The sequence below is a fragment of the Penicillium crustosum genome (assembly GCF_028827405.1).
Source record: "Penicillium crustosum strain IBT 35664 chromosome Unknown utg000002l_segment0_segment0, whole genome shotgun sequence".
Classification (NCBI taxonomy): domain Eukaryota; kingdom Fungi; phylum Ascomycota; class Eurotiomycetes; order Eurotiales; family Aspergillaceae; genus Penicillium; species Penicillium crustosum.
Window position 1 is genome coordinate 3,399,465 of NW_026623123.1, and position 18,207 is coordinate 3,417,671.

General features: G+C 47.5%; 6 protein-coding genes across 6 annotated transcripts; 2 read left to right on the forward strand and 4 right to left on the reverse strand.

Annotated features, from left to right (window-relative positions):
• Nucleotides 1–448: 448 nt before the first annotated feature.
• Nucleotides 449–718, forward strand: N7487_004799 (uncharacterized protein; the record flags this gene model as incomplete). Its single annotated transcript, XM_056872546.1, has 1 exon — nucleotides 449–718. The coding sequence occupies one exon, from the start codon at nucleotides 449–451 to the stop codon at nucleotides 716–718; it is 270 nt and encodes an 89-aa protein (XP_056730266.1).
• A 559-nt stretch (nucleotides 719–1,277) lies between these two features.
• Nucleotides 1,278–3,124, reverse strand: N7487_004800 (uncharacterized protein; the record flags this gene model as incomplete). The annotated part of the gene is made up of 6 exons (XM_056872547.1): nucleotides 1,278–2,290; nucleotides 2,346–2,598; nucleotides 2,646–2,696; nucleotides 2,745–2,882; nucleotides 2,929–2,959; nucleotides 3,009–3,124. 6 exons carry the CDS (start codon nucleotides 3,122–3,124, stop codon nucleotides 1,278–1,280), a joined length of 1,602 nt encoding a protein of 533 aa, XP_056730267.1.
• A 2,762-nt stretch (nucleotides 3,125–5,886) lies between these two features.
• Nucleotides 5,887–7,740, reverse strand: N7487_004801 (GID4/VID24 family protein; the record flags this gene model as incomplete). Its single annotated transcript, XM_056872548.1, has 3 exons — nucleotides 5,887–6,077; nucleotides 6,147–7,662; nucleotides 7,723–7,740. 3 exons carry the CDS (start codon nucleotides 7,738–7,740, stop codon nucleotides 5,887–5,889), a joined length of 1,725 nt encoding a protein of 574 aa, XP_056730268.1.
• Nucleotides 7,741–8,733: 993 nt separating this feature from the next.
• N7487_004802 (uridine-cytidine N-ribohydrolase) lies at nucleotides 8,734–10,160 on the reverse strand (the record flags this gene model as incomplete). The annotated part of the gene is made up of 5 exons (XM_056872549.1): nucleotides 8,734–9,279; nucleotides 9,334–9,650; nucleotides 9,700–9,904; nucleotides 9,953–9,960; nucleotides 10,010–10,160. 5 exons carry the CDS (start codon nucleotides 10,158–10,160, stop codon nucleotides 8,734–8,736), a joined length of 1,227 nt encoding a protein of 408 aa, XP_056730269.1.
• Nucleotides 10,161–10,323: 163 nt separating this feature from the next.
• On the forward strand, nucleotides 10,324–13,894 carry N7487_004803 (uncharacterized protein; the record flags this gene model as incomplete). Its single annotated transcript, XM_056872550.1, has 3 exons — nucleotides 10,324–10,834; nucleotides 10,925–11,735; nucleotides 12,937–13,894. The coding sequence occupies 3 exons, from the start codon at nucleotides 10,324–10,326 to the stop codon at nucleotides 13,892–13,894; spliced, it is 2,280 nt and encodes a 759-aa protein (XP_056730270.1).
• A 960-nt stretch (nucleotides 13,895–14,854) lies between these two features.
• On the reverse strand, nucleotides 14,855–16,603 carry N7487_004804 (uncharacterized protein; the record flags this gene model as incomplete). The annotated part of the gene is made up of 3 exons (XM_056872551.1): nucleotides 16,134–16,603; nucleotides 16,060–16,081; nucleotides 14,855–15,995 (listed from the first exon to the last, which is right to left on the reverse strand). Exons 1-3 carry the CDS (start codon nucleotides 16,576–16,578, stop codon nucleotides 14,855–14,857), a joined length of 1,608 nt encoding a protein of 535 aa, XP_056730271.1. The 5' UTR covers nucleotides 16,579–16,603.
• Nucleotides 16,604–18,207: the final 1,604 nt, after the last annotated feature.

Consider the following 18,207-nt stretch of genomic DNA (forward strand, 5'->3'; position numbering starts at 1 on the left):
GGATTAGACCCTCCGAACCCAGCACGAACGTAAGGAACTCATTTTGTACACCATAGAAAAGATAACAGTGTTTCCTCATATTTTTAATACAAGTTTTCCGTAGCCTGTAGTGGGATGCGAGGGTTCGGAGGTTCGGAGGTTCAGAGGATTAGCCTAGAGAAATGGCCTGTTGTGGGATGTACCTTGCGCTAACTTTGATCTCCATGCGACGTTACTTCGTTGAACGGGATACAAAATTAATTCACAGTCAATCTTGGAAGAAATGTGATCTGCTCTCAGATGAACTTTATAAGTAGACAACATCCCTAGCTGTCTAAAGACTCGGGATGGAGTCCTATTTACCCCCAAGCTGAGAAAGTATTGACCTCGTTCTTTCCTTTTTAGTACCCCGCCAAGCTCTATTATGTCACCCAGCCCCTTCATCATAACAATTGCAACCTCTTTCGCAATGTCGACAACCCGGTACACTGTACCTGTCCCCGAATCGACGCTAATCTTGGAGACTCGTCAACAACTCAATGATATGGCAATGCAATTCCCACTCGGAACGGTGGACGACAGGAATGGAGGCTATTATCTCCTCGACCACGATACTACTGTTTTAGCTGTTGCGTCTGATCCTCTCTGTGAGGAACTGGATGCTTCAATGGAGGCAGCAAAACGGTACCACAACGCCCATCCAGAAATTGACGAAGAGAGCAAATCCGTTGCACCTTAAAGTGTTGAGGCAGACTCGGTCCTGTCAATGCGCTCTTTCACCCATCCACGCTGTTACACACATGCCCTCTGCCGGACCTACCGCAATTGCCATGTGTGCTCAAGTAGCTACTATTGGTGTTCCTGAACACATCTAGGAGAAAAGATGATGCGGGAAATCCATGTGTTGGGGCAAAATAGCGTTGAGGCTTCGCCAAAAGAAAAGTCCGAAGGGAGTTGATTTGGGGAGAGAAATGGTCTCAAGGTCGATCCATATGTAGTTGCTAGGAGATAGAAAGAGAGTACAATGAAAAGACAGCTCTTTAACTAGAGTGACTATTTAGTAAGACAGCTAAACCTTATCAGCTTCTACAAACAAATGCGTACGTGGGGAGTTTATACTTTCAAGAAGAGAAGAGAAGTAAGATGTGATGAGATTAGACAAACGAATTACTTGAGGGTCCTTTGAGCTCTACTTATATCCGAATACGGAGCATATAATTATATTATTGAATAAACTCAATCACTTGACTTCAAAAGTTGCAAGCCTGTACATGGATTCCCTGTTTGCCGACCTCCACTTATTCAGGGTTGTTATCAATGGAACTATCCACAGCCCATCCGTTGAGCATGGTGTAGTCGGAGTACGGCGAGGTGCCATGCAGGGTCTCATAGTGTTTGCGAGGCCCACACTCTCTCAACTTGGCGGAGTCTGCGTTGACGCACCGGTGCTGCATGATAGCCGCGATTTGTCGGCCTGCGTCTTGTCCTTCATAGTATGCACCGTGAAGGAATCCAAAGAAGGTCGGGCTGGTAGCCTCGCCGGCAAACCAGAGTCGGCCAGTGTTGGCGCGAAGGTTCTGATGCATCTCCAGAGTTGTGGCAGGAGGCCAGTTGGAGTAGCTGCCGTAGGCCCAGGGCTCTGATGTCCAGCGTGGGTACATGAATGCAGTTGGCTCGGGAATATCCTTCTCCGGGAACATCTTGCGCAGAACTTCCATTGCTTCCTTCTTGGTCTGCTCGTCTGTTTGGTGCTCGGCTCGATAGGCCATCTCGTTGGTCACGGTTACAAAAATGATGTTGGAATCAGGGAGGAACCCAGGGGTGGATAGTGACTGCCAGATGGGGTACCAGCCACGGGTGACAGGGTCGGCGTAGAGGTGATATTGTGTTTCCGAGGGCCAGAAGGTCTCGTTGAACTGGAAGAAGATCTTGGTGTATGTTCCCATGGTGAACTTCTGAATAGCTTCCTGCTTCCAATCCGGGAGCTCTGGGGAGAAGTTGACAGCGCCATTTTGTAGAACTCCCAGTGAGAATGTAGTAATAGCATAGTCTGCTTCTACACAGCTGCCATCTTTGTTGTGAACTGTGACCCCATCGTTCGAATAGGTGATGTTTGTGACCTCAGTGTTCAAGTGAAGACGGGGGTCATTGTCAGTTAGGAAAGTCGATGCAAGACCTTTAACAATGATATTCAATCCACGTTGGTCTAAAACAAAGTTATCGTGGTCGCTGAAATAATTGAAGGTCAAGTTGTCACCAGCACAGCCGAAGACAAATGAACTCTCTATTGGGGAGTAAGCAGCTTCAAAGTCTAGCCGAGATGTTAGTTGACCGCGCTAGGTGAATTTACAAGACAGATAACTTACCCCACGACCACCAGTCAACAGCTTGTGCTTCCATGTCATGTGCCTTGGGGTTCCAACCAGCCAAGGCCATACCTGACTTGGCGTTCTGATCCTGGAGATTCTGGGTAAGAATCTCACCTGCCTTCTGGTTGGCAATATCGTAAGCCTCGTCATAGGCGTCCAATAGATCGCTATAGTCGGAGTAACCATCCTTGTTGTAGGTTGACACATTGTCGTAATTTGACCAATGGGTGTTCAGTCCGTATTTTTGCGCCTATCCGAAGTTAGTTTGTCTTCGATCGAAGACATTTCAAGACTTACCAAGCCCCAGATTGGGTTCTGTGGGCCTCCCACGCTTCCAATGCCTTGTACCTGTTTACCTGTCAGCATAGTCCTTCCATACAGCTCGGATATGCATACCCAGTTGGCACCCATCTCAATAACATAGGGCTTGCCATCTTTGTCTTTGCCGAATGGCTTATGCCAAGCCCGACCGCCGATGGTATCGCGGTACTCGAGAATCACGAAATCATGCACGGAAGCATTCGTGAGGGCTTGCTATAAATTGTCAGTGACATTCAGATTAAAAAGGAGGGAAACTCACAGCAGCAGTAATACCAGCCACACCACCTCCCCTATACTTGGTTAGTTTTGAGATCAATCAAGAAGACATCCAGTTCTTACAAGATTGCAACTTTAGTCTTCTTGCATGTTCCCTCAGTTCGAGTCTGGTGGGGCGCAGCGATAACAGGCTGGACTGCGCCTGCTATGGCCAAAAGGGAAAGGTGTTTCAAATGCATGGTAAAGCTCTGAAGATCTGAGAAGGGGACGGGTTGCAATAAATAAATGTACTCCACGAGTCCAAGACATTGACCGAGGTGACCCACAGTGGGGGCTATAGCTGTAAAGATAAGATCCCGCAAAAGACGCAAAAGAGAAGAAAAGAGAAGATCTACCTACATGTAGGTACGGGGAACCTCCGACTGTGAGGCTTTCCGCAATTGGGCAAGTACACGCGGGAAGCTAAAAGCATAATTTAATTCAACCGAAGTATGTAGTCCATATAGATACCTACGTATCTGCGGGGATGGCTTCAATATTCTTTCCCTTTTTTTTTTCCTAATTTAATTAATTCTAATCTCCTTCTCATCCTTCTCATTACGTTTAGAATCCCCAATTAGGCTAGTACATCCCGAAGTGTTAGATATACTGTTGGACGGGAAATATCTGAGGCTACCTAGGTAATCTATAATGTCTACCGTTAACTCGTCACCCCGAGTATCTCCCAATTATTTGCTCATGATATCGAAATTATCGGAGAAGTACGATAATCGGTACCTCCACTAAAATAGTGACTAGATTCAACCGGTACTTCCGGCACTAGAGCCTCGGCATTCATACGTACCTGGTATAGCTCGAAAGCGGTGTTGGAAGCTTTAGCGAACATGCGATTGAACTGTTTCAGATAATGACTCAGCGAAGCGATTATCCATGGATCGTTGGGGATTCTTCAAATAAGCTGGGATAAAAGGTCTCAACACTAAACGCCGCTGCTCCCAAGGTCCCGCTAATCCTCACCTCTCCGATTGGAGATACGATACTCCATGCAAGCTCCACCGAAGGTCATTGACAAATAGAGTCCGCACTATCGTTGCCGAGGTTGTCACACCAATAATTAATCCAAGCTTCTGGGCAAGGTAATAGGCAGTAATTGTTGTTCTAGCATGTCCCCCTCGACTCGGTGCCGATAAAGCTACAAACTCTGTCATGAATAGGCCTTCCATTCCGATTCCTGCAAGAAACACTGGGATCAGACTAAGATAGATAGCACTCGAGCACCAAATAAGGGTGAACACTGTGAAGGAGCTCAATCTAATAATAGACAATTTCTTATATCTCATAGTTCGGGTTCGATGGTTCGATGGTTAGACTGCGTCTTAAGCCACCCAACTTACTGGCGAATCAATCCACCATAAATAATTGAACCTAGGGTGATACATAGTGGAAACGGTGAAATTACGAGGCCGAATAAGCCAACGTCTGCTCCGCACAATCGAGCATAAAGCATTGCAAAGTTCGAGGTGAGCTAGTTGGTTAGCAGAGAGGATGCAAATATATATGATCTAGTAGACGACAGGACAAAGTATAAGACAGTCCGGACTAAGCATATAGCCCAAGGCCCGTTCTTTTTAAGAGTTGAAGCCGGGATAATCGGATTCTTTGAAAGATAACTAGAGCTCATTGACCATAGAGGGTAGCCGAAGTAGCGAAACCGGCGAAGGTAATCGTCCTGGAATGGGCTATCAGGCCGTGAAATGGTAGCTAGAGGGTAGGATCAAAGAAGATCAAGTTTGTCAGCACATCCATGGATCTGACTGGCCATGCTCCTATTTACTGGACATGCAGAAACGGGGCGATGTATTGAATTCATCACAACATCACTACCCAATAGAAAGATGCGGCTGAGCTGAGTCCTTGCATTAGAATTGCCAACGTTTTGACTGGAATGTGGGGGTTGTTACACATATGTAGCGTGTGTGACTTGTCACTATCCAGGATCTACATGCATATCATTGCATATTATTGAGTCGTGCGTCTCAAGACTGTACTTGTCAAACAGCTTTTCGATTTGATTATATCCTTATAGCCACCCACTTCTTTCTTTGATGCGTCCTTAAGGTTGGTGTGCTATTTTCTTTTAGCGGGGTATACAACATATATGCAGTGGGCAAGGAAACGCCTTTATATACGATAGTCGTCTAGAAATTCGTCTAGGACAATGGAGTAACATCGTACCAGGTTCCAAGGTTGGATTTGGAAACTCGAACATCCAAGCAGCCATCCTAGTGTCTGTCAATGGACATATGCTAGGCATCGGTGATCTACAAGTTACCCCTAGCCCTCATCACCGTACTCGGGGCCAAGAGACTTATTCATACTTCATGCAGTGAATAATATTCTCAAGGCAGCTGAGACAAATAGAAAATCGCTAATCATGTCAATTTGTCTTTTCGGCAAATTCATAGAGATGATTGGTCGAGTTTCCCAATGTCTTGGATAGGACAAGGCCGAGGGCTTCTGCGTGAGCTCCCGAGCCGTGGGGATACTTCCATTGCCGTCTCGGTGAGATAGGAGGTTAGTGGTTGATATATCGAGGTAATACACAGACCGACAAGGTGAGAACGTGGGAATAATTTGCGCGGCCCCTTGGAATAAGTGGAATTTCCTCATTCCCGGAGTTCCATGACAGCCAAAAAGAAAAGATTTTTGTCCATAGATACAAGAAACTTAATAGATATAGCCATGATCGTAGGAAATAGGGTAGAAAAATTGCTGTAGTTCGATGGCTGCAAAGCTATTCCACAAGGGAAAAAATGCAAAGAAGAGGAAGAAACCGAACCAGAAGAACACCGCGGAGCTATGCAAAGGCCGTGTCAGATGTCATCTGACGTTTTCCTGAACGCCAAATCAGAGACACCAAAGATTCAGAAAGGAGGACCAGAAGATTATTCTGGGCTAAAGCAAAAATAAGAAGAAAAGGATATGCATAGGATAATTCCTTTCAGCGGAAGGCATAAGAAGGGCGAACCATTTTCGATACTTCTGGATTCAAAGAGAGCTGCTGGTAAGGCGAGCTTCCTGGGTCATAGTACAGGCCTTCGATGTGCCCGTCCTCGCGGCGAAGAGAGATGTAGTAGAATCCGGAAATTGTAAGACCTTGACGAGCGTCGGTCGGGGTGATGAAGCATCTTTCTGGGATGTATTAGCAAAAAGCAAATACAAGATAGACAGCGGAAGCAGACATGATCTTCCGCTACTTACCCTTCCATCTCATCAAAATCCATCCCTTAGATAATTCCTCGGTAATCCACTTCCGACTCACAAGGTTTTGAGCCATCTCAGCGTCTGTCAGATCCTTGAACGGTTGCAGTTCACGCCAGTAGGTGCTATCAATTTCAGCATCTGCTTTGAAGTTCTTTGTCTCCAGCGTGTGATTGTTGAAATCGATGATCTCGCCTTCCAAGAAAGTTATAATGTGTGCATCGTGGGTAGGCGAGGTCTTATCGGGGATGTTGTAGGCCTCCATAGTGCCAGATAAAGTCATGTCATCGTAGTTAATCTGGTGTATCGTCACTTTGACGGGCCAATTTTCATCGCGGTTGTTAGCTAAGTATCGGCGGCCACTTGTAGTAGAAACGCTGATTCGAGTGCTATCACTTCCATTTACAATGACAGGCTCAGTAGGGGCGTTCGGACTGGGAATACGTTGCGACAACACTGGACACCCGGCACTTGCAGCCCGTTGACAGCCCGAAAAAGCCATTCCAGATCGAAGCCATGAACATGCCGCAGGTGGTGCAATGTTGGGAGTGTATAAAATGAAATCCGTGTCTCTCCAAGACTTGTTATCCATTGAGAAGGATAGCCGACTGTCCGCCAAGGCATGCATACTATCTTCAAGGGAGTCTGAATACCGAATGCGATCGAGATAGTGAATGGTTTCCCCCAGCACGTTGCTCGGATACGTGTCTGGGTGTAGTTGGCGATGAGCGGCAGCCCGAGCGCGTAGGTCGTTGTGGGTGATGTTGGTATGATTTGGGTCCCCGCGGGTTGCAGGACGATAGCGGTATCCCCGAGATGCGACCGCTATCGTATTTTCAGTGTCCTCGTCTGGAGTGATCTCTGAATAGCGGTCGATGATGTAGTTCTCCAGTGTGCGGCTTCTTGGAAGCCGAGGCTGACGCCTTGCAGATTGTAGTAATGCCGCCACTGCGGATATCGATGTCCGAGCCTGAGTGCTGCTTGGTAATGTCGCATACTCATGGGGTATCAGTTGCGCGGGGCCCGGGACCGGGACCTCGTTGCGCGGAGGTCGTGCGGGGGGTGTATCACGGCTTGAGATGGAATGGAGGAAGGGCTGCATCTGATCATCTTCCGAGTCTTCGCGCAAACCACCTTCCTCATCATCAGATCCGGGCGCCCATCCATACAACGATCTCGAGTTGGGCACTTGGCCCTCGTAGTTCGGCATGTCGGTTGATCTCTCCTGGCGGCGGACAATCGGGATGCGGCGGTTGAGTTCAACGGACGAGCGCGGGTTGGTGGGATCATCTACCTCCATGCGGTCTTCGTTTTGCGGTGGCGGATTAGCCGGATAACGACGGCGACGCTGTCGGCTCAAGGAGGGTAGTAGCGGATTGAAGAGAGCTGGTCGCGATCGCAGGAAGTTCACGTTGTCATCGTGGGCATTATCGGTCTCCACAGGGGCCGGTGTGGGAATCGACGATCGGCGGGGAGGGTCAGGTGCCGCAGTCGTCGGAGAGAGTTGCGTGGCGTGCTAGAGGATATTAGTTCACTGATTACATAGACTGTGATGGATTACAAGGATAAAACATACTGAGTTAGGAGGTGGCATTCTGATCGGAATGCGCCGTCAAGGAGTGTGCGGGATCGACGTTGGCCATGCAAGGCCAAGAAACAAGGATATGTATAGCAACAGACAATTAAGTCTGGGGGAAAGATGTCCACAAATTGCGATCGAGAAAGTGTTGGATGTTGTGCTTCTTGGACTTTGGAGATGTGGAGATGCCCACAACATATGACGTTCTTCCTTTCAGCCGGCCGCCTCTGAGCGAATCTGTGAACTCATTTATTGAACTTCACGATGATTCTAATCTTAATTCATTACTTGTTCTTCCTTAATTCTATGCATATATTGGAGTAAAGTAATAAAAATCCAGGAACGTGGGGCTCCATGTCATCCTGCAACACATCACACAAAAATAATGCTGACTGCATCTAAAAATCGATCTATAAAGGTCATTCAAAAAGAAACCCCATATATTTCACAAGCCTCCGTCGGCCTTACATTTATCCCCCCGTAAAACCCAAACAGCTCTCCATGTTGGCAATCCGCTTCTTCATTGACTGAAGTGGGAAACCCTATCGTTTCCTCGGCTTATGAATAAGTGGCTCTCTCTTCTCGTGAAAAAGCGGGTATCTATTTCCTGTTATTCTCATAGAGCCTGCTGAACTTGAGCCTCGTGAGTACCCTGTTCAGTACCTTTGCGGGCACCTCGAATGCCCTATGCAATCGAGGTTCATACCCGCAGGTGCTTCTAACGTTTAGTATATGTAACGTTTGCACAGAATCGGTGTTAAATTGTTGAACGAAGGCATTTATAAACAATAAATCCACAGATATTTTCATATCTCGTTACCAAGAACAAAGGATGCACCTTAGAATGAATTTCTCGGAAAAACAACTTGGACTATTTAGACATATCGAAAATCTTACTCTATGACCTATATCCGACCTACATCTAGACATTGTTCTAATCAGTGTAACAGTATGTGCAATCGAAGATCTATGCAATAGTCTAAAGGGTTCGTAGATCATCTACAGAAATCAAACTTTGCGTGCAGCATTGCAATCATCGGCCAGCTGGACACATTGTAGGACCATGTTCCAGAAAGCATCTAGATCAACACCCCTGGGGATAGCAACGCCCGGACCATCTACAGGAGTAGCGACCGAGCGCCCTAGTTGACCTGTTATGGATACATCTTTCCCATGCTGTCCATCGGTGACAATACTCAGAGCAAAACGCTCGCCGCCTTTGTCATCAAACACAAGAGCTTGATTAGGGTGCTTGCTGGCAAAGGCTGGATTCAATGTCGACAAGATCGCAGCCACAGCAAGGGGATCATGCAGCGGAGGCCCGGTGGTCAAACCAAAAGCTTTCTCATATGTGGCAGCGAAGAAAGTGAGTAGCGCGTGCAATATTTGCCGAAGGATAGTGGGTTCCTCGGCCGAGTGGATCGAGCCATGCAAGATGCGCGTTTGAATGGCCTGTGAGGCCAAAACCTGATGTGTGAGATCCAAAGCCATAATGGCTGTCTTGGATGCAAGAACTGGGTTGCTAAAGATTGACTCGGCAGACTCGGGGTCACACTATACCACCCTGATTAGACGAGCTAGAGAGTGATGAAAGATTTGAAAACATACATAGAAGTTGAACTCAGCCCATGGGGTCACATTTCCGATCCTAGACTTCTCACCTGGAAGTCTGCTCATGGGAGCATCGGTGAATCCTTCACCGATGGCACCACCCATAATGCTCAGCCCTTGGATGTGTTCAACCACCTCGGGGAATGTTGCAAACAACAGTGCGATATTGGTCAATGTGCCCGTCGCAACTACCCAGGGAGTGCCCTTGGGCTGTGCAAGAAGTGCATCTCTCATGGCCAAAATGGCGTTCTTATCGGTGACGGGTGCTCTAGTAGCCTTTGGAAGAAGGTCGGTCCCATCAAGACCAGATTCTCCTAGAGAGTGTTATTGGAAGTTTTCGCCCGCGGTGTGTTCATTCCATACCATGAATATCGGGCGCATGAAGAGCAGGCCGTGAAAATGGCTTATGGCTGCCGGGATAGACAGGAATATCGGGCTTGCCGATCGCCTCAAGAACGCTGCCGGTATTGGCAGTTGTCTTCTCTAACGATGCATTTCCATGGATAGTACTGATTCCAAGAAGGTTCAAAGATGGATGATGAGCGGCGATCAGAATTGCAAAGGCATCCTATCTCATATTAACGAATATCTCTCTATAATACCTTTTGGGGCTTACATCGTGGCCTGAAGAACAGTCAGTAATACGAAGGCGAGAGGAACATGATGAACTGACCAGGATCGCAATCCAACCACAATGGAGTAGGATTATGTTGATTAACTTGGTCTAACATGGTGTATATCTTAGAGTAACAAATATAATTGAGAATCAAGAGGCCACTTAGGCACTTAAGTACATATGGTTGGCCATAAACAGATCCCCGCATCAATGGAGGGAGATAAGGCTTTATCTTAAAGCCCTAAGCCCTAATGTCCCAATTGAGCCACGTACAGATCATCAACGCTTTCCAAAGTTGATTGTTGCTTCTAACAGAGAACTCTCTGTTCCTTTATAGCTATTGAACCAACTCTAAACGTCTATGAGATGAAATGAATGATCCGCTCCGCCCCGGCCTTCAGCCGATATCCCATCTCAAGGCTGGGCCGACAACATCCAGCTCCAGATCCACCGCGCTGCCTTCCCCGACGACGCTTCAACCTCCTTCGCGTCCGTCCTCTCGACTGCGTACACAAAGAGATTCTAGCAAGGATGACCCGGACTACGCTAGCGAAAAGGCCACTACTGCTTTGATTCGACGCGTCCTGTGCCCCCAGACAAGCAGCCATGGAGCATCTTCCCCACAGCCTCCGGAAGAGCTGTTACCTCCCCTCACGAGCTCCAATGACGTTGATCGTCAGCTCTACGCCCTTCTCGCTATAATTATAAAGGAATTTGTTTACTCATGGTATTCGAAGATTACCCCCGACCAGGCTCTTGTGAATGAAGTTCTACAAGTAATCGCGCATTGCACGCGTGCACTCGAGCAGAGGCTGCGCCAAATCGACGTTGCACAACTAGCCCTGGATGAGATCCCTGGTCTAGTGGAAGCACATGTACTCTGTGAGACTTGACCATTTTAAAGTTCTTCTTGTCGGAATCCATGGTGGTTCCGCGGAGAGGGGAAACATTGCTGACTATATGATATTGCAGCGTACAGACTTGCCAGGCAACAGTCACATCTTTCTGGCCTACCGACGTCGTACCGTACGCTCTATCATGAGCTAAATCCACACCCCGGTCTTTCTCCAGTACCTGATCCAGGAGATCCAGATACAATCGCCGAACAGGTAGAGAACGAAGCGGTCTATCGACGACTTCTCGCCAACGGTATCCTAGCCGTGCTACTTCCAACGGAAGACCTTGAAAATAGCAGTCTCCGAGCGCTGGTGGTTGATGTTATAGCAGATCTGATCCTAGGAAACCAAGTCAGTGGCCGGGCATGCGAAGGATGGTTCATTTGGGAAACTATGGGCAAACTCGCCGCTCAAGTGGGACGTCGTCAAACCCAAGATGTCACAAAATCCGCCCCTGACACCCAAATCAACCGATTAGAGAAGTTTGGCTTACTTTCAACCGATGATGAGCTCCCTGACCAGCCATCAGCGTCGTTCTCAGCCACCGCTTGGATATGGAGCCTTCTGCAGATGATTTATCTTGGTTACGTCGTCTTGCGTTTCATTGCGACGGGTTTATTTCGTGTTGCATCGAGTTCAGGCCCTTCTTCTTACAACCTCGGTGTTTCACCTGCCTTACCCATCAATCAAAAAAGAGATGGGAAGGAGTCGACAGAGGGCATCACGAGTAAGCGCCCGGTTCTCGACTACCGGATGTATTCCATGGTTTCGCAGATACTGGGAATCTCATGGAGAATGCCATGGCTGAGTGGCTTGCTCGCTCTATTCCAGCACCTTATTTTGGCAGGCCCAGGCAGGGTCGGTGCTACGGACGGAATCTTTGATAGGTGAGTTTTTGTTCTCTTTTCTGTTTTTTGATTTATTTCCGGAGTCCTCTGCAACCTCTCAACGCCCCAACCCTCCTTCACGAAGGCTCAGGCCTTGGAAATCAATGACTGTGGAGCAACGGTACGATCTCCGAAACACGATCTACGGGTCAAGTGTCACTTGTGCGAGTCAAGGTGGGACGTGAAGCGTCTTGCTCGCATGCTGCGTCGGTCACTTGATCTGTAACCTTGGGACTACATTACCCGTGGGAGAGATTACCGTCATCTTACGACCTTACGAGGTCTTCTTACTGTACGGTCATTACCGTCAGGCTTACTGGGCTGTTCTGGCATCAGATTGGTTGCCCTCAAATTGGTCCGAGCGACCTTTTCATTTTTTTATTTTTTTATTTCATTTTTCATTTTTCATTTTTTTTTCCAGACAGGGATGACCGCTGCTCACGGATACTCCGTCTCTGGATTTCTTTGACAGAGAAAGTCCCTGTGTGATAGCGCCGGGGCCCGGCCCTTTCCGTGCCGCTCGTCCACTTTTTTGTTGCAAATCTTAAGATTCCAACATGTGCCAACTTTCAATATCCAAAAAAGAAAGACCACATCTGGACGATCGAAATCTCGGCAAGAGACATGCACGGGCGAAAACGAAAACCCAAAAAGAAAAAACCCAGAAAAGAAATGAAATGAAAAAAGAATCATGCCGATCACCCCATTGGAAGCTGGGCCATACCCCTTTTGGCGCCAAAAGAAAACGCAAATGGCTGTTGAGGCTAGTGAATTACTGGATTTGGTCCAATGAGCGAAATTCCTACCGGGAAGGATTGGAATTCGTAATCTGACCGAGGTTCGTGCATGAAGCCTTGTGCTCCAGGTACGGGATATTACCTGAGGGGAAAATTCTCTACTTTTCTCTTTGAGAAAATGATATGCCAGTCCAGGGCTGGCCCAAGCTCCTTCATCTCTCTGCCTAAGCCGATCTTACTCCGCCTCACCCCCACTCTATATGGTCAATTCTTATTTGATGGCCAACTTGGACATTTTCTAAACTAAAATATGCGCGAGAAAAAAAAAGGCACAACGTCCCAGAAAGCTCCACAGTCCAGATTCTTGCTTCACTTTCTTTTTTATTATTTTTTATTATTTTTTTGGGACTTGCCTAATTACTCCGACGTCATGATTTGAGAGAGACCTTTGCTAACTGCCATAGATTCCTCCGGGAGACCATTGAGGATTACGTGCTGACCCCCACTTTGTTGCCCAACCTTCTTCTTGCGACGAGGACCGCCTTGTTCCCAGCCAATACCCGTCCGATATCTCAGATAGCGGCCGGGCATATTGAAGCTCCGGCCTCGGCTCTGCAGTCTGTGCAGACCCCGACGCCCAGTCAAAAAACCCTCGCACCATCGGCCTCTAATACCTCTATTGTGGAAGGAGTCAGGGGCTCTGATACCGATATCATTGGTAAAACTAATAATCCGGGGAACAGCAGCAATAGCGGCAATACTGGAGGGGATCATGCCTCAACCAATACCTCAACCCATCCACCACCACCATCCCTTTCTGCCACTGCAGCCGACGTCCCAACACCAGAGTTAAATGACCCGGCCGAACCGGCAAAAAGGAACAGCCCATCTAAGGCGGAGATCGCCGCTATCAAGCGACGATGTGCAGCTAGTCTTCTGGCCCTGATTCCGCGCTCCATCGTACGAACTTTCCTTGGTGTTCCCTCTTCGGCGCCTCCGCCGCCCTACAATCGTGACGGTACCTGCAGATCCAACAGTTCGCCCTCTCTCGTCACATCATCCCCACCCCCTTCCCCCAGTGTGCACCGTGAATCTTTCCAGGAGGGGAAGGCAAATCTGGCGCCATCGCATTCGCCTTTGTCTTCGAGTCCTTATCCAGTTGCGTGTGGTAACCTTGCCGCTGAGCGGCTGCGCACAGACAATGATCCATCTGCGGGGATTGATTGGGAGGAACTACACCTCCTGGATATAATCGAGTGTGATTTCCTAGACCTCTTTGCAGATGAGTACTGCAATAAACATTTAGTCTGGAGTATTATCGAGACAGTGTTGGCCAAGGTGCTCCCCGAAATGGCTGAGCGCAGTGTGGAAGATTTACTGGAAGACCGTGGGGTGGCGCCAGTGCCACCTGCATTTGTATAGACTACATATTGTTTACGGCTTTCTTTTTTTTTATTTATCACACTTAATTAATGAGATATGCATTACTTATGACTAGCATAACTTCGAAACTTGAAAATAGTGTGATTGTAGAAAGATATTGGGGGTATAATAATAGGCAAGATTAATCTGACATGGGTTCATATATAGGCGAACCAAGTGAAATTATGTCCTTTCCGCGTGAGCAGCCCAGTTTTTAAAAAAGAAAGGGGAGAAAAATTAATATGAAAGGAGCGTAAGAAAGAGATGCAGTACAAGAGAGGGAGGGGGTGTTCAAGGAAACAGAATGCAAAGAGCCAAAAAAAAATGACAGGGGGATATAGAAAACCAGCACAAAAAAAAGGACAGAAAAGACAGAAAAAAAACCCCGAAGAAGAAGGCAAGCGGCAAAAACTCCCAAGTCCAAGTCCAAAGCCGATGATCCCAAATCCGTATACCATCACATATTGCCATGTGCCCATTATTCCATATGCATCCATCTCCAGACTGGGAATCCCAGGGCGTGTGCGCCTATTCCCAAATCCGTAACCCCAAGAGTTCCAAAGGAAAGTAGAGGTCGCCCTCTGGATATGTGTATGTTTTTGTTTGGTTGCCCAGGTTTTTATATCTCGTTGCCATAGTTGGCTAGAGAGACAGGGAATATAAAAAAGACATTGAACCTTCGTACAGATGATACCAAAAAGAAATATAAAAAAAGAATAGAATAGAATAGCAAATGAACCACCGAATCCGAATGAAGGAAAGGAAGAATAGAAAGGGGGAATCACGAATCATAAATCAAAATAACGCAGATAATGTTGGAGAGCGAGGGGAGAGGGGGATGCTTCAAGAAGAAAAATAAAACCAGCAATGCAAGAGAAGGGGGAAAACAAAAGGGGGGGGATAAATAAATGCATAAACAAAAGGAAGGGAAGATATGCAAAATGCAGCTTGTTTAAGGACTCATCCCAAATTGTGGATGCTCCTTTTCTTCGTCACACGCGGGATGGGAATATCCTCATGTTCATCAATGCGCGGCAAGCCACCCAACAGAAACCCGGCCTGGTTCTTGGCAAGATCAAGCCTCTCCATTAGTTTTCCGATGGTCATGTACTCCTGCGCTGCCAGGCCAGAAGGCTGGTGGTCGAAGTAGTTGATGACGAGTTCTAGGGCACGGCGAGCCTCGTCCTGGGTTGGTGATCCTGGAGTGCTGATGGGCGAGATGGTAGCAGACTTTGAAGGCGGCGGCATGGACTTTGTCGTGATCTCTGGGTCGCTGCGATTGCGCTTGATGACGTTTGTCTGGTTGATCGGACAGATGGTGGACTTGGAGTCCTCCATTTCCAGCGGGGATTGCAGGGTAGTGACCGAAAGAGATTGCTGGAGTTCGCGCTTTTGGCGGTGCGGGTCTGTGATTTCATCGGCGGATAGGAGAGTTGGATCGATGGGGACGAGAGGGAAGGTCTGGCTGCGCGGCCGGTTGGTGTTGCTGTTGGCGGCTGGAAGACGGGATTGGCTTGTTGGTGTGAAAGGGCTGTCGGAGACTAAAGTGGATGTTGGGCTGACCATACCCGCCGAAGTGTCGATCGAGGTTGTACTCTTGGAATACCCGTGTTGGTATCCACCTGTCAGATCCGGTAGTTCAGTCATGTCTCGTTTCATTCCTTCTTGGCTTGTTGGTGACAATGGGGATCCAAAGCCATCAATGGGGGACGTAGGCGAGGGTCCGGTGGGACTTTGAAGAGCAGATCCAAAGTCTGTATTGAGATGGGTTGGACTGTTTGATCCGCTGCGAATTTCGGTAGATCCTCTGCGCTTCTTGGCGCCGAGTAGATTGTTCTTTTGCTTGAACTTTTCTAGCCAGGCTGTGGTGGAGACCTTTTCCTTGCCTTCAGGGCAGCCGCAGGTACTGGCAAAGAAGAGTGCTTTTTCTTTGATCATCTCATCGTTTAGGGGATATCCTTGGCGCTGGTAGTTCCTTGCCCAGTTAGATAGAGCTTTCTCAATATCAGGGACTCTGCCCTTGGCCCGTTTGATGGGAGATCGACTCCCATCTTCAGGGTTTAAGTACTTTTCCTTCTGGCGAAGGACCTTGGAAACAGTACTATTACATATTAGATTGAATCAAAAAGAGAAAGAGAAAAAAAAAAACGAGATTGCAATGATACCTTCTCTCGACTCCAAACAATGCTGCATATAAAGTCAGCCTAGCCCCTCAACGCAGATACTGAGATATGCTTACCTCCAATATCAGTCTGCTTAGCAGTCTTGTTTTCCTCGTGATATATACACATTTGCCGACGATCATCGTCGGTAAGTGTCCTGCGTGGCGTAGACCCTCCAGTCGAGGTCTTTCGGACCTGAGGCAGGGGAGTCGAAGGCGATACCGATGTCGGGGTGGTAGAAACGGGGATTCCAGACGCAGCAAACGGAGAGTGTGTGGTGAGCATGCTGGGCCACGAATGCGAAGGCATGGGTAGTGGCATGGAGGCGTAGGGTGGTGGGATTGACATGCCATACGAGTCCACCGTCATGAGCTGCGATTGACCGTAGTCAAACCCACTATATTCGGGCATGGGAGGCGAGTTTTGGGGAGAAGCAAATGTGCCTATTTCCACCCATGGCGAATGTGGGAATTCACTCTCTGAGACATGATGAGTCTCTGTTTCCATGGTGGGCTCCTCCATGGATAATGGATTTCAAGAACAATGGGGAATAGAGCTTTTCTTTGGTGGGTGGGGGGTTTTTTTCGTGATAGGCTCGATTCGAGAGGAAATCAAAGAAAGAGAGACAAAAGAAATCCCGGGGAACAATGAAACAATCTAAGGGTAAGACAATAAAAGCTGATGCATGTTCCACTGCTTCCGTAGACCTGTATCAAATTCCCCAGGTAGAGAGTATTGTCCCGAGAACAGTAGCTCTATAAACTACGGGCAAAGGAAGTAGAAGGGAAGTGTATAAAGTATACAATATGCAAGAAGGTCGAAAAGCATGCGGGTAAGGCAATGGGGGTTAAAAGGAAAATCAGGGCTAGGACGATCAGTATCGCGTGGATTTGACAGAACGACTGTGAATATCAATTGCAACTGGCACGAGAAAGACCGTCCGGAAAAATCCATGATAGCCTTCCCCCGAGAGTTATCCAGCCGACGTAGTTGGTGATTGGTTGATACAGTAAAATAAAAGTCCATCCAAAGGAGGGAAAAAATCTCTAAAAAAATATTAAAAAATATTAACATGCGTAGAAAATAATATGCAAAATAATATATCAATAATATATCAATTTGAATTTTGCGCAATTTCAAAATCATCCCTGTAAATAGAGGGGGGAACGGCATCTGGTTGGTTGACCGTGAGATATATTGCGGCAGGGGTTGCATCTCGTCAGGCCCAATTCGTTTTGTGTATTACACTGTAAAGGTATGGAAATCTTCGTTCTCAGGGCTAACGCGGTTTATACTTGTTTTTTTTTGGTTTTTATGGTTTTCTTGTTTTTTTTTTCCTATATTTTTTATCCCCTTCTTTGCATTCTCCCGTATGACCTTCCAACCAGGATGGCAGGCTCCACGGTACGAGTACGTTGTATACTGGCAATATAACCTAGTAAGTATATATTCAATATAGGTCTAATATAGCGTCAAATGCAAGTAACCTAGGGTTCCTGTTGGGGAAAAAAAAAAAAAAAAAAAGAGGTGTAACAACGTGACCGTTCAGTGTTTTCACTCCAAACCTTGACCAATGTTTGACAAAGTATCTAGTCCTTCACGGCAACCGTTGCCTCGCTTTGACGAGGCTGAGGGTCTCTCCTAAACTTAGGTCAAATCAGGGTTGATCACCCGGGGGGGAACGGGGTTCGTTCAAAGCGCAGCCCAGTTTGTAGCTTGATTTGCTCAAAGCCGGGTAGCGGATCGATAAACCGCTGAACCTAAAGCCCGCATGACAACCCATGCACATCGCAGGCGAGGAGGGCGATCAGGATAGACCGGGAAGAGGATAGCGGCAGGCAGACTATCGATAACTCTCCCGTTGAAAGAGTCTTCATTGGGGAGATCTTCATTTCGGCCAAAAAGCAAACCGTTGAATCAGAGACTCAACATCCAAATTCATGTCCCCATAGGACGTATTTCGGGGCACGGTTCACGCTGTGGAGGTGAAGAAACCGGGTCCGAGGGGTCTTAATCTCTAGTGAATACAAATCATAAAGCAGAACAAAGGGGACCGAGAGAGAGAGAGAGAGACAAGGAAGAAGTAAAGAGAAAGCAAATCCCTACGGAACAGATTGAACAGAGTCCATGGAAGGAAATATTACCCAATTA